Genomic DNA, 15,266 nt, shown 5'->3' with positions numbered 1-15,266 from the left:
TACTACAGTAGTGTTATCATCAGCGGACGTGGCAAACCATGCTTTTCAGGAATATAACTTCAAGTTCAAGTTCAAGTGGAGTTTATTGTCATTTCAGCCATATTTTGACTTAAAATATGAAAGCTCATCAGATGAAGATGAAAATGAAGAAGGGACGCCAATTTTACCGGAAGCACCTTTAACGGGATTGTACAATCAGATAGCTGAGGTGCTGTAAAATAAGTGTGGCTGTGTAAAATAAGCAAAAATAAACAGAACATTTGGCCATATTGTGTCCAAAATGACTGTTACTCAATATTAATTTCTTGTTTATAGAACTACGGCCTTGTGGCTATGTTGAATCACAGCCATGCTATTCGTATGGTATTTGATATTGGTATGGTATTTGAAAAAATGAAGAAAAAAAAAAAGGGAAAAATACATATACTTACTCATAATAGATCATTTTTCGCCATCCATATCTGAAAGTCTACTTCTGCTTTTTTTAATTTTAATTAATTAATTTAGCTAGTCAAACTAAAGAAAAAAGTTTTAAAACATCTTGTCAAAGTATGACAATATTGTGTTATTATAATATTATAATAATCTTTCTTTCATTATGACCACATGCTACTTGTATAACTTAATATTAACTAAGGTTCAACAAATAGACAAAGTATTTTATGTTTATTTTGCATCAGAAATGTTTGAAAATTCTTTGTAGCGAACTCATATTATCAGGCTCTCACGCACACTTGTGTTTTGAGTTGCTGTATTTTTGGTGTGTTTTCTTGTTATTGTACTCGGAGGTGCTCAAAGAGCCCGTGGCAGCACTTTATTCTGCTGCACGCCATGTGGAGTGTTAGTGCTGCAGGGGGTGGATGGGCAATATCTGATAAATATTTTGTGGCTCGCAGGAGTGTGTTGGCCTACATTCACTTTCTCTCTTGCTGCTCTAAAGGATGCCAATTACTGTGAGAAACATGAGAGACGTGTTCTGAAAACACGAGCATGGATGTGCTGCGCCGAGTTGAAAAAAATAATCTCAGTCTGCTTTTATCTCCCTTGCCTTATTAATTATGCATGGCCCAGTGGTCTACAGCCAGGAGCTTATGAATGAGCACATGTTTTTCACACACACACACACACACACACACACACACACATACACACACTCATATTCTAGTTGTGTTCTCAGCCGAGAATATCTTATATCTCCTGGCCAATGTCTTATGTCTCTAATAGCAATTTCTCACTAAATGACCATTATATTCATACTGTAGTCTATGATGATCGCCACGCTGCTGCCTGTAGTTCACACACACTTCAGGGATACCACATGCACACACACACACACACTTTTTTTCAGCTTTCAGCCCATGCCTCAGTTGCCACCTAACCCAACAGTGGTCACAATTAACCCATTCAATCCCACTGGTTACTGGTCACTTTGCTTTGGATATGCAAAAGAGTTTGATGTATTTTCTCGACGAAGAAACACACTACAGATAAAATTACGTTATCTTGACTTTATGTGTACAGGTTTATTTGGGTGGTATAAAGAGTCACATGACCAGAGCCTCTTATTTCAAGCAAGCATCAAATAAAATGGATGTAAGGAATACTTGGAGGCCTGCTGTTATAGGAAAATAATCAATGATATGGTGGTGTGATGCAGCCAGATCTGAAGTGGAGTTACTTTTACCACCCCAAAGTTGATTATTTTCCTATAACAGAATATATTATTATGTATTTTATTGCATTTTTTATTTATTAAGGAACATCATGCCATACTCTTTGTCCATTCGTAGTTACATTTTGTTGAGTTGTGAAATGTTCCTGAAAAAGGTTTCTGTTATCACTTATGTTGTGTAGTAATGCAGCTTGTCTGCAAAGCTCTCTGTTCTGAAGACCTCCTTGCCAAAAAACTTAGTTGCAGCTTTATTTCTGACTGTTGCAAAGTGCTGACACTGGAGACTCCTTCCATAAATGTTACATGAATGTCTAGTGAGAGAAAGCTGCTGCACATTACACGGTAATCTCTTTATGTGAAGCCATACAAATCCATGTGAAAGCCATTACTATAGAAAGGATAACATATTAGTGCATTAATATAACCCTTGCAGCTGCTTTTGTTCTCAGAGCTGCTGCGATAGAAAATTAATCAACACCTTCTGACCAATCCGAACAACGCTGCAGTATAATACATTCTATATATAACTACCATATTTGGTGCATATAATCTTTAAATGGATAATTAATGATATGTTAATAGCATTGTCCTTCAGCATTTATATCATGCTCATGGGTCAGTAGACACAGTTGTGACGACTGGGTTAAGGTACTATTTAAATATGTCAAGTCTGATTCCTCACATTTAGGACACTGTAGACTTAAATGATCAAAATGTATGGTACCTGTAAGTTTATATCTTTTTGTTCTCCAATATTCTTTGTTGTTAAATAAAGAAAATTGTTTAAATGTTTAATTGACCAGCTGGGTCTAATTGATCAAGGTGAGATCAAGGATAAGCCATTTTATAAATAAACCTTTTTTTCACCATTATGTTCAAAGAGTTAACTGTATTCTGGGGAAAATTTGAATTCAAACAGATTAATTTCTTGCTCTTTTTTCAGACTCTAGTCAATGTTTATTTCTTGAGACAAACATTCCATGTCAAATAAAAGATTTAACCTCCACCTTTTTTCCTTATTGCCTTCTGCACAGGTCTCAAAAGTTGCTCTTTGCTAACTTTGCACATTTTCTCCCCCCCACTCTCTCTGTGTATCTGTGTGTGTGTTTCCTCCCTCTCTCTTTTCCTCTGCCTTGCTCTCTCCTGCTCTCTTGCTCTAATTGAAGAGGCATGTGCTCCACACCCCTCTCATGGGCCTCAGTCATTGGCTGCAGGGGAAACATCCGAGGACGAGCCCCTGCCAGGTGGCTTTTTGGGAAGCCCGCGGTCTGACCTCCCTCTCCAGGCCGATTCTGGCACCTGCTTTTCCTTTCCTCTCTTCTTTTTTTTCTACATCTCATTAATTCACTCACTCTTTCCAAACTTGGCTTTTTACTTTCTCCCTGTTCCTCTTTCCAACCTTCACATCCATGCCTCATTTTTTTCTTCTTTCATCTTGTCCCTCTCCTTCATCTCCTTCCTCCTCGATCCTATATTTATCTGTGCTTGAAGACTTCGGAGGAAAAGAAAATTAGATGTTCACTGTATAACAAAGCCGGGCTGATAAACTTCAAATGCAGTCCAGTAACATTAACAGAATTGTGGAAGGACTTTTTTTTTCTTTTTATGGGTTTCATTGATATTCATCGGGCTGAAATTTTCAGAAGATTGCCTGAAATTAATGGGTCATCCATTTTTTTCTTTATGGAAGGTCTTTTTGGAACTTAATTGTAATTTTAATCATGCATGATTAAAATCGTGTAGGTGTGTTAAGAGCGAGATACCATGAGTGTGCTTGTGCATATAATACAGTGGTGCTTGAAAGTTTGTGAACCCTTTAGAATTTTCTATATACCTGCATAAATATGACCTAAAACATCATCACATTTTAACACAAGTCCTAAAAACAGACAAAGAGAACCCAATTAAACAAAAGAGACAGAAATATTATACTTGGCCATTTATTTATTGAGAAAAATGATGCAATATCACATATCTGTGAGTGGCAAAAGTATATGAACCTCTAGGATTAGCAGTTAATTTGAAGGTGAAATTAGTCAGGTGTTTTCAGTCAATGGGATGACAATCAGGTGTGAGTGAGTGCCCGTATTTAAAGAATAGAGATCTATCAATGTCTGATCTTCACAACACGTTTGTGGAAGTGTATCATGGCATGAGCAAAGGAGATTTCCGAGGACCTCAGAAAAAGAGTTGTTGATACTCATCAGGCTGGAGAAGATTACAAAACCATCTCTAAAGAGTTTGGACTCCACGAATACACAGACAGATTGTGTACAAATGGAGGAAATTCAAGACCATTGTTACCCTCCCCAGGAGTGATCGACCAACAAAGATCACTCCAAAAGCAAGACGTGTAATAGTCTCTGAGGTCACAAAGGAACCTAGAGTAACTTCTTAGCAACTAAAGGCCTCTCTCACATTGGCTACTGTTAATGTTCATGAATCCACCATCAGGAGAACACTGAACAACAATGGTGTGCATGGCAGGGGTGCAAGGAGAAAGCCACTGTTCTCCAGAAAGAGCATTGCTGCCCATCTACAGTTTGCTAGGTTTGCTAAAAATCACATGGACCACAATAGCCAGAAGGCTATTGGAAAATGTTTTGTGGACTGATGAGACCAAAGTGGAACTTTTTGGTTTAATTGAGAAGTGTTATGTTTGGAGAAAGGAAAACACTGCATTATTGAATAAGAACCTTATCCCATCTGTGAAACATAGTGGTGGTAGTATCATGGTTTGGGTCTGTTTTGCTATATCTGGGCTAGGACGGCTTGTCATCACTGATGGAACCAGCAAATTCTAAAGGAAAATTTTAGGACATCTGTCCATGAACTGAATCTCAAGAGAAAGCATGTCATGTAGCAAAGCAACGACCCTAAACATACAAATCATTCTACCAAAGAATGGTTAAAGAAGAATAAAGGTAATGTTTCAGAATGGCCAAGTTGAAGTCCTAACTTTAATCCAATAGAAATGTTATGGAAGGACCTGAAGCAAGCAGTTCATGTGAGGAAACCCACCAACATCCCAGATTTGAAGCTGTTCTGTTGAAGCTGCAAAGGTTCACATATGTTTGCCACTCACAGATGTGTAATATTGGATCATTTGGTTCCCTTTATCTACTTTTAGGACTTGTGTGAAACTCTGATGATGTTTTACGTCATATTTATGCAGAAATATAGAAAATTCTAAAGGGTTCACAACTTTTCAAACACCACTGTAGGAGATAAAATTTGTGGAATTGATTGATGTATATAATGTATTTTCTTAGTCTTGAAGGAATAGACAATGAACACAAAATCAATAAGGGCTGAGAAACACAAATTGCATGAATAGCCACTGCAGATCACACCTTGAAATTCAATAAGTCTCAGTGACACATTATTGCAATTATCTAAATGATTCAGCATGCATAGACACCAGTCCAGAGAGAGAAAGAGTGTGTGTGTGTGTGTGTGTGTGTGTGTGTGTGTGTGTGTTTGTATACATACATGCCTTTTATGAGGCATGAGGCCCAAAACAGACTACATGTCCTCACAGTGATAGGGTAAAATGTTCCCACAAACACCAGGTCCTCACAAAATATCATGTTTTTTACCATAGGAGCATAGTGGACGTGGCCACTTTTGCCACTTTCTTTCATTCACTTTCTGTAAATCCTGAGATTTAGGGTCAGGGATGCTCTCGTGTGAATTAGTAATTTATTTATATTTTGCAAAATAGAGACAACTAAGTTTATTAAAAATATTATGGGTGGATATGTGGAAAAATAACTGCACTCTGGGTGGGATCGGTAAAGACTGTCTTTGGGAGTGGGCTGAAATGATAAAATGTGTCTACAAGAGCGGGTGGGATTGGTCAACAGTGTTTACAGGACTGGGTGGGATTTGTCAAAACAATCTTTGCAAGCAGCCAGGCTTGGACAAAAGAATCTATGGTTGCAGACAAGATTGGTCAGGAGGGTCTATGAGAGCGGGCAGGATTGGTCAAGAGTGTCTCTGGAGCAGGATTCGTCGAGTGTCTATGCAAGTGGGCAGGAATGGTCAAGAGTGGGTGGGATTGGTCAAGAGTGTCATATTGATTGTCTACGGGAGTGGGCAGGAATGCGTAAGAGAGTTTAAGGAAGTGGGTGGGATGGTCAACAGTGTCTACACGACTGAGCAGGATTGGTTAAGGGTGTCTATGGGAGTAGGTGGGATTGATCAAAAGAATCTTTGAAAGTGGGCAGGATTGGTCAGAACAATCTATGGGAGCAGAAAGGATTGGTCAGGAGTGTCTATGGGGTGGGATTGGTCAAGAGTGCCTACAGGAATGGGCAGGAATGCTTAAAGTGTTTATGGGAATGGGTGAGATTGGTCAGGAGTGTCCACGGGAGTGGGTAGGATTGGTTGAGAGTGTCTGTTGGAGTGGGCAGAATTGTCAGTCAGAGAGTCTTGACTAGACTCCACTTGACTAGTGGAGTAAATGCATGCATATGAACAGATGTGAAAAGTGACTCTAAATGTAGAGCAGGCTTGGGTGTGTTATGCTCAAATGCTCAGAATGAAACAGTTTCTTCAAATACATAAAAATAAGCAAGCAAAATGACCTGAATGAGCTGAATTTATAAGTACATTGTGTGAGCAGTAGAACTGCAAAGATTTATCTACTTGAGATAGATATCAGTTTTCTTTGTCTGAAAGCCAGTGTATGGGGAGTGTGGTTTATGTAATCAACAAAATGCACTTCAAACTCAGATTTATAAGGGAGAATGAAGTAATCCAGCCATTTCAGTTTGATCCCACTGTGAATTCCCAATCACCAAACGGAAGTGTTGCAGTTATTTATCTTTTCCTGTAGATGTGAAACCAGTTCTGGCTTTTCCTTTCCTGTTAAGATTAATATTCTACACCAAACTCATTCCTTTATCAGGACTTAGTTATAGTCTCTTCCAGCATCTGAGATCAAATTCAGATGTTTTGTAGTAACTGCCAGTGGTTATGCAGCACTTTATCTGGAGAATATGCACTAGAGAATTAATAAATAGAAAACTTGAGTAGGGTTGACAATTCACATTCTTACAAGAACTCACTTATAAACAAAAAGTAGAAGCTGTAACTGCATTTAAAAATGAAATGAGTTTTTGGCGGTCTGTAGTTCTCGTAGTGTGATTCAAGCATATTATGCCTTATATGGTTTTTAACATATTAAAATTCTGAATGTATGATAAAATTGTAAATTTTTTTGGACCATGTCCCAGTGCGTAGCTATGAAATGTTTTAGTATTGCTATATATTCATATTTTAATATACGTACAGTGCATTATACATAAAATATAATATTTTATAATTAGAACTTGCAATTCCTGCAGTTATATCGGCACAGCTATGATTAGCTATGGCACTCAGCCTGCAGCTCCATGCCTACAGACAAATCACAGCTGTGCTGATATTCAGTATAACCGCACTTGTGCTTTTGTGATATTGCTTAAATTTAATATGATATGATATGATATGATATGATATGATATGATATAATATAATATAATATAAAACAATACATACCAGAGCGCTGCTGTGTCAGGTTACTGAGTTGGAGGCGGATGCCAGTGCAGATGAATAATTAGTGCAATGCACAATCACAAACACAAAGTGAATATGGCAGATGGAGACAAAGAGTGCTACAAATGACAGAACTTAAGAGTAGTGCTCATTAGACATTAACTTGACTCAGGTGCTTGTGATCTCTTGTGGTGTGCAGGGGTTGATGGGGAATGTAGTCCGGTGCCGCTTTTTGGGCTGACATGACAGAACCCCCACTTTAAGGCGTGGTTCCTAACATGCCTACTTTGGTCTTGGGGGTCCTGAGCCGCCAGACAATATGTCCACTAGCGAGCTGAGCTGGAGAGGCTGCCATGTCGGCCTCTTGCGTGAGCCCCGCTGTAGAACCACTGCCTTTGCTCAGCTGATTAGGCCCGGTGAACACAGAGGCTACAGCCCCCTTGGAGGTGTTGATTATTTATTACAGCAGATTATTACAGCAGCTCTGACAGTAGTGCCGGCTATAATTCAAATCACGGGTTTATATTAATGCGCTTGGTCTGATATCGTTTCTATAGTAACAACTTCCACAGGGTTTGTGTGGAGGATGCTCCACGTAAAGCTGTTATTAAGAAAACGTGTAATTGTTGATTCTATGGAAGCTTTCTGTTAGGAGACATTTATTTAGCATTTTTGGAAGGAGTCTCCAGTGTCAGTGTTTCGCAACAGTCAGCAGCAGCGCTGTAACCAAGTTTTCTGAAACAGGAAAGACAGAGAGCTTTTCCATTTTTTGTCTTATTAACTTCAAAATAGAAAAAAGAGAGGCTGGTGAGGGAATGACTGTTTATAGCTGTTATACCGTAAGTGAGAACAGCAACTAACTTGTTTGGGGATGTTCCAAAACAATAATTTCTCTTATACCACAGCAGTTTACCAAAGCTAACAATTATCTATTTATAATATAATATAATATAATATAATATAATATAATATAGTATGATATAATATAATATAATATAATATAATATAATATATCTGTATTGAAAACACTTTTTTGTCTTTGACTCACCCTGCATTCTGTGTGAATTTTCCATTTACCACAGCCCCATTGTAGCATTTGACATCTTGAATTTTATTGCTCTATGCATATATAACATTTGGTATGTACTGACATTTCTCAATTGTAGGAGGTGTGAAGTGTACGAGAGTACAGATTTTGAGTGGGAATACTGACTGTAAACATGATTCATACAGTACTAAAGCCAGTTCTATTTAGGGATAGTGATAATAGTGGCCTGTCCATGATGTTATAGCTCATAGTATATCACAGTATTACCTGTATATAGTGTGTGTGTGTGTGTGTGTGTGTGTGTATATATATATATATATATATATATATATATATATATATGTGCAGAAATCTTAGGCATTCTTTTATATTACAAACTTTGTGATAAATTGTTATTTTATTATCTACATTATAGAGTCAGTACAGAACATTTTAAATTTCCAAACATTAGTTTTCCAGCACAAAATTAAATGTTACAGAAAAAAGTCTCCAGAAGAACTGTGGCTGGTTCTGCAAGATGCTGCTCTTTATAGTGTTTTTTTTGTTTGTTTAGAAACATTTAATTTCATTATTTTTGAAGGCATCTTTGCTCTACATCATTTCTTTATATGTGCCTAAGACTTTTGCACAGTACTGTGTATATTACTACACTGTATGTCCAAGAGAGGAGACGACTTGCCTTTTACTGTTCCTTTGAGTCCTACACATAGGTAACATAGAGCCAGGTACGTCCTAGAGCACACAAAGGCTGTTCAAAGTCAGAAGAGATTGCAACGCCCCCTGGTGAGAACTGGAGTGCTCTGCACACTATTCTGACAAGTTTCTGTCAGGAGCACTATTAGATGTGATTACGGCAGGTGAAAATGGTGAATACAACTGAGTGAATACAACTTAGAGAAGTGAGAGAAGAAGGTAAAAGGAGAGTTGAAAGTAAGAATGCATTGGAATGTTTGTGTGAGTATTGTACATGTATGTTTCCTATACACTCAGTGGGCTGACCCTTGGATGGAGCCACATTAATGGCTTTGTGCAGAAGTGTTGATCCCTGTAATTCCCTGTCACCCTGACGGCAGCGCACACACACATACACACACACACACACAAACGCTGCAGTGGAAGCCCAAGAAATTGCTTTCTGTCCACTTAATAGAAAACAGATAACATCTGCTGGGCTCCTGTGTTCTCTAAAGCATCCAGGCTGGAGCACTTAGAGTTTGTGGATGATGAGGCTGCTGCTATCTAAAAGCATCCTGCTCTATTCCCTCTATTACAACTCCAGCCATTTTTATACAAATACACAATACAACTATGTATGCACCATGTCTTTTTATATCCTGGGTGTTTTTTTTTTTTTTTTACACATCACTGAAGCTGATGCTGTCACATGAATGATAGCAGATAGTTGCTTCTCTGTGTTAGTGTTTAAATTGTTTTTCATTTACATTTGATTTTTTTATTGTGAGTTTTATATTTACTATTAGTTTTATTTAGTTTTAACTAAAACTATATAAATAATTTAACTTTAGATTTAGTCATGTTAGTTCCAGAAACAGAACAGAAAGCTGTGAAGCTATTGTTGTTCACTTCATTTTGTAAATATCAAACATTATTATGAAAATGGTACAATCTTACTTAATCACAGTCACTAATTTGGTTTAATAAAATTTCGTATTATATCCCCACTAATTCCCTGGGATATCATTATTAGACAATTTGTTATCCAAATGACTTTTCGAGTTCATGGTGAACCAAAGTATTAATGTTTTGGGGTCACGTGTTTATATTCCAAGCAAGTATGAATACAATGTCTAGCTTTTAAATGTGCTTCTCTTTGTTAATAACAGTGAGATTGTTGGTTTTTTGACCACAACTGTCATTAACAACCAAAATGAAGGAAAAAAGCAACAAAAGCGACCTTCTAAGTGCTTTGCTGGGGTGAGACGCGTGTGACTGGGTAAGTGCGTATGAATTCTGCAGGGGCCGGCTATAATGCATTGCGCTCCGTCAGGCAGGAGCCGGGGGCTCCAAAGGTCTGGGCCCTCTCAAAGTGTGGTATTGCCTTGTGAGGGATTGCCACTGTGATCAGGTGTGACAGCAATGCTAATCGAGAAACCATACAGAAAATACAGAGCTCTCTAAGACGAGGAGGGAAAGCACAAGAACATATAAACAACCATGAACAGCTACTCCACAGATACGTCGCCAAGCTAGTGGAGAATGCACAAATGTTAGTTTGGCCTTTTGTCCATGTCATTCACATTGTACATACCATACACTCTGGAAAGTGAGAGGATTCTACAACAAAGGAGAGAGACTGTGTGTGCGTGTGTGTGTGTGTGTGGGTGGGTGTTTGAGAGAGAGAGAGAGAGAGAGAATTATGATTCTGTCAGAACCACCATCACCTCTTTGCTCATTCATAAGCGATGCCTTCTCGGAGTCCGTGGAGAGATCGACAGGATGTGGAGCAATTAAAGTTGCTTTGTGCTGCTAGAATACCAATGCACACCACCGGTAACAAGTGTAATCCCCGTTTCTATCCTTGTGCCACCTTCATCAAAAACTCCCAGAAATTCCTGCTATTCATCTCTTTCACTTTTTCTCATTATTGCTCCAAATCTTACCCTTTCAGCCATTTCTCATTTTATTACCTATGGAACAGTATTAAACTGTGCATTTACATAATGATAGTTCCAGAACAGTGTTTTTCCCATTCCGTTCCCATTGTCCAGAATTGGAGTTGATTCCCAGGTGCAGGAACATGGCCGGATTCTCATGTATGCTAATTTAGCATCTTCTTGCTCAATCCTGTGGATTTGGTTTCATTACTTCTTTAATTCACACGAGTCAAACAAATCAGCTAGCACCTCTTCCATGTGATGCTACAGGGCCACTATTGTGCTGATTAGCATCACAGCTATATCCAAAGTCCCAAACAACAACCTTTTCTGTTATCAACAGATACTCCTTTGTGCGACTCAGTCTGATAAACAAACATTCCCTAATGATGAAATATGTACACTAAGATGGAGAGGTAGTGATAGCAGCAAATGGTACGCATCAGTCCTAATTAGCACTGTCACTAAATAGGGCTGGTGAAGGCTCCTAAACAGGAATACAGGAGTACCTCTGTTCCCTGAGCCTCACTGCTCACATGTGAGAAGGAAAGCCACGTGGCTCCGGGATTTCTCATAGGAATTGTCTCAATAACATTCATGCTAATATGATGGTAATGGTGTGGTTATCTATGTAAATATCCCACAAAAAGCCATGCCATTCAGTCCAACCATGTAAATGCCATGCATGTTTGCTAGCTCTCGTATCCCTAATCATCACTTAGGTGGCATTTTCAAGCCTATAGTATAATATGGCAGGACTGTTAGAAATAATTGAGTCTGTGTGTTTCTGTGTGCTTATTTATGTGCCATCAGCATCAAAGACATAGTGACTAGCGAAGCAACTGAACAGCCAGTGCTTGAACTCCCTCTGATATTTGTGGGTGCTTTATATTTGGCTCCAACTTAATCAAATGTTTTGTTTCGTTTGATGTTTGTCCCAGTTGTTGGGTTAGTGGCCCTGGAAGAAGGCAGCCATGTCTCTTTCATACTTTAATGCTAAGTATATTTAGTACTGGAGGTCATGAACATGCATGTTCATGTAAGCTAATAATTCTGTGAGGAAAAGAATGTGCAGTTTGACACTGAGGGGGAAATATATTTGTTTCTCTTATAATGAAACTAAGTGCCAAGGTCAAATTTTCAACCTTATTACTATTTCACATCTTGAAGTCTTAAACTAAGCTGTAAGCTAGCACAATTTAGCTAACATTAGATAGTAATTACCATGTCACATTCAAGAGCATGATATTTATCCTAAAGTACTAACCAAAAACTATTCAAAAGTATTACAAAATTAAGTATTCAATCAGCAACAGTAATAAAAATGAAACAAATGGTAGAAAGTTTATTAACATGGTAGTAATGCTAACATTCTCCCTAAGCCCTAAGCTAATCCTAAATACTAACTGCTAATGTTTCACACTAATTTAACATATTTTTTCATTTCATGGTCTCACAACACCATACTTCATATGAACTGCTTACTGACAATTAATAAAAAAAAAATAATGTGCTAACTTTGATCAACAAGCAATGAAAATTACACACTCCATGTATTTAACTTTAAATTATGCTACAGAATTGAGCCAGAGGCTAATCCATTATCCTGTCTAATAGATTACACACAAATAGTCCACAAGCCCAAGCATGCACACATGATCATATATTTAAAAATATAGGTTCTTTTTTTACTCTCGTGTGGTATTTTACTTTATAATGACTATAAGTTTTGTTTTTTTTTTAAATTTACATCCCATCCCCGGTCAGTTTACGGGCAGACGCTCATAAATCCTGTGTCCATCTCTGTGTCTGTGTGGACATTGTGGTGTCTATCATCATAATGGCAGTGTGAGTGTGACAGCTTTGTCTCTAGGGAGGATTGCCACAGTGACTTAGAGGCAGGCAGCTAATCAGAGAATATGGGGTGGTAGAATATTGCGTATCTCCCGTCGCCTGCTTCTCTTTCTTATTCTTGTGAATAATGGACAGAGCATATCGGATTGTCTATAGTTAATCCCCCTCTGCGTGTGTTTGTGTGTTTCTGATGACAGGCTGTGGGTTGGGGGATTCGCTGGAGCAGTGTACCGTGCCGGACCAGGCCCCAGCCGTGGTGCTCAGACTCACTGAGGCTCTGGAGAGACCTGGTGAGATTTATCACTCATTAGTGTACATACACTTAAAGCTAATCCATCATACAGGACCAGACTCCCTCAAAATGCTATTAATTGATTGTGTAGTCAATGCAGCATGCTAGGTTCTGTGTATTTGAGCTTATTGACTTTGCTATTGGCCCACATTTTAACCTATTGAAAGGAAAGTCACAAAGTTTCGGTCTTAAATCAGGGCTCTGCTATAGTTGTTATTTATCCTCTGTGTCAGTTTGATCCTGTAGGTTTGTTTTCACATGTTTGTCCTTTGTATTTGATCAGGCTGGGAAAATGAGCCAGTCCACAGAACCCTGTTAGGTTCCAGTGCACCAATCAACCTACAACAGGCTCTGGACACAGGTGAGTTAGCATAATGTCAAATATTGAAATGCACAGTAATGTGAGGGGACACTTTTCATGCATGCATGCACTGATTCTAGGGTTGTTTTGTGTTGGGGGAAAAAAATGGTACCCATTCTCAAGATATGAAGAGATCTGTAGAGATGGTCCAGCTCTGTATGTACACACACTACAGCTACAGCTATGAGCCATATCAATAGCAGGGGTGGGAAATATGCCAAAAATATCATATCTTGATACTTAAAGATGTTTTCATAATACACAGCTTAGAATAATATTTAGTTTTTTTCAGGTTGGAGTTCTAGCGTTAGAGGAAATGAGCTTTTGGGTCACTAGGGCTTCACAGTATGACCAAAACTTTCATCTCCATTATCCATTCATCTTCAGAAAGTGCTTTATCATGGTCAGGGTCATGATGGATCCAGACATCAACCCGGGAACATTTGACGCAAAGCCAGAATACATTCTGGTTGGGTCGAAGTCCATCACAGGGCACCATGCACACTCACATTCTCACACTCATTCACATCAAGGTGCAGTTTAGAGTCAGCAATACACCTGCTGGCAAGTTTTTGGGAGGAAATCAGAGAAGCTGGTAAAATTCCAATTCCAATGCTACATATTGTAACTGCAGAGCAATATATTGCAGTGCGAACAGAGTTGCCAGTATATGAGGTATCTAACTTCTCTAGCATATAGTATTGTGTGCCGCTTGACTTTCAGAAAAGCATGAATTTGTCTGAATATGGGTTCTACAAGCTTGTTGCAATGCACAGATATGGTGTGCCAAGTGGAAAAGAGTTGCTTCAAATGGACACCTACACAGTACAAACAGCGTCCAGGTCATCCCAAAGATCCTCAATATGATTAAAATCAAGAGACCATGCAGGCCAACAAATCAATGAAATCTTGCCTTGTTTCTGGAGCCATTCAGTGAACCTACAAAAACTTGGCAGGTAGTCAGTGGTAAGGCAAAGCCTTATTGTAATGTAGAGGAGGATTATGGATAAACTCGACTCAATTCTTGCCGACAGCTCTCATCCACTATACAGTTCCCTGCAACAGCTCAGGAACACATTTAGCCAAGTGTTCATCAGTCCAGAGTCCAATACTAAACGTTTTAAACTCTTATATACTGACATCCAATGTAAGCATGTGATGTCATTGTTATTACACACTGTTTCAGTTTGTAATAATGTATGTAGGTCATTTGTCACACTTACATATATTGTTTAGAAGTGCAACATTCAATATTCATTATTTATACCAGAAGATGGTTCATGGTTCACCATGGCTCTCACAGATTTTTTACAAGTTTATATTAATGCACTCATTCTAATGTTATTGTTTCTGTAGTAACAACCTACACAGGGACTTGAATAGCAGACACGTGTAAATTGTTGATACAGTGAAGTTTTCATGGTTTTGGAACCAGTGTCAGTGCTGTGTAACAGTCAAAGGTAAAGCTGTCTCACACAGAAAAGTGTTGAGGAAAACTGCACTTTGCAGTTTCTTGGTAACATGACAAGCTGCATGTTTTTGTATTATTAACTTCATGAGAATGAAAAAGAGAGGCTGGTGAAGATTTATAGATGCTAGAATATAAGGGATAACAGAAACGAAGGGGGGTTTTTTGCGGATGTTCTGCAACATTAGATCTAACAATAAACAGTTAAAGTGTTCGACATATTTGTCATCAATAAATCAAAATGGTAGTGTTGGCAAATTGCTGCAGTAAAAATGGAATAAAACAGTGCTATTATTAGAAAATAATCAACTTCAGGATCTTGTCTTAATACATGCCTTGTGGTCCAAGTGTCTGTCCAACTGGGATAAAGCATTGCTATGGAGAGATTATGAGCTGTGATGTTTCTGATATTCCA

At 38.4% G+C, this 15,266-nt stretch overlaps 1 protein-coding gene across 2 annotated transcripts in view; it reads left to right on the top strand.

Moving 5' to 3' along the window:
* The window catches only part of pik3r3b (phosphoinositide-3-kinase, regulatory subunit 3b (gamma)), a 191,104-nt gene that overhangs the window by 46,034 nt on the left and 129,804 nt on the right, over nt 1-15,266 (top strand). The window contains exons 3-4 of one of the 2 annotated variants that reach the window (XM_026933188.3): nt 12,928-13,020; nt 13,306-13,383. The exons of the other annotated variant lie outside the window; for it this stretch is intronic. Coding sequence (XP_026788989.1) covers nt 12,928-13,020; nt 13,306-13,383 — 171 coding nt within the window. The remainder of the gene's footprint in view (nt 1-12,927; nt 13,021-13,305; nt 13,384-15,266) is intronic. 2 annotated transcript variants of the gene reach the window in all.

The sequence above is a fragment of the Pangasianodon hypophthalmus genome, chromosome 2 (assembly GCF_027358585.1).
Source record: "Pangasianodon hypophthalmus isolate fPanHyp1 chromosome 2, fPanHyp1.pri, whole genome shotgun sequence".
NCBI lineage: Eukaryota > Metazoa > Chordata > Actinopteri > Siluriformes > Pangasiidae > Pangasianodon > Pangasianodon hypophthalmus.
Note: the sequence above shows the minus strand (reverse complement) of the source record. Positions and strands in the feature narration are given on the sequence as shown.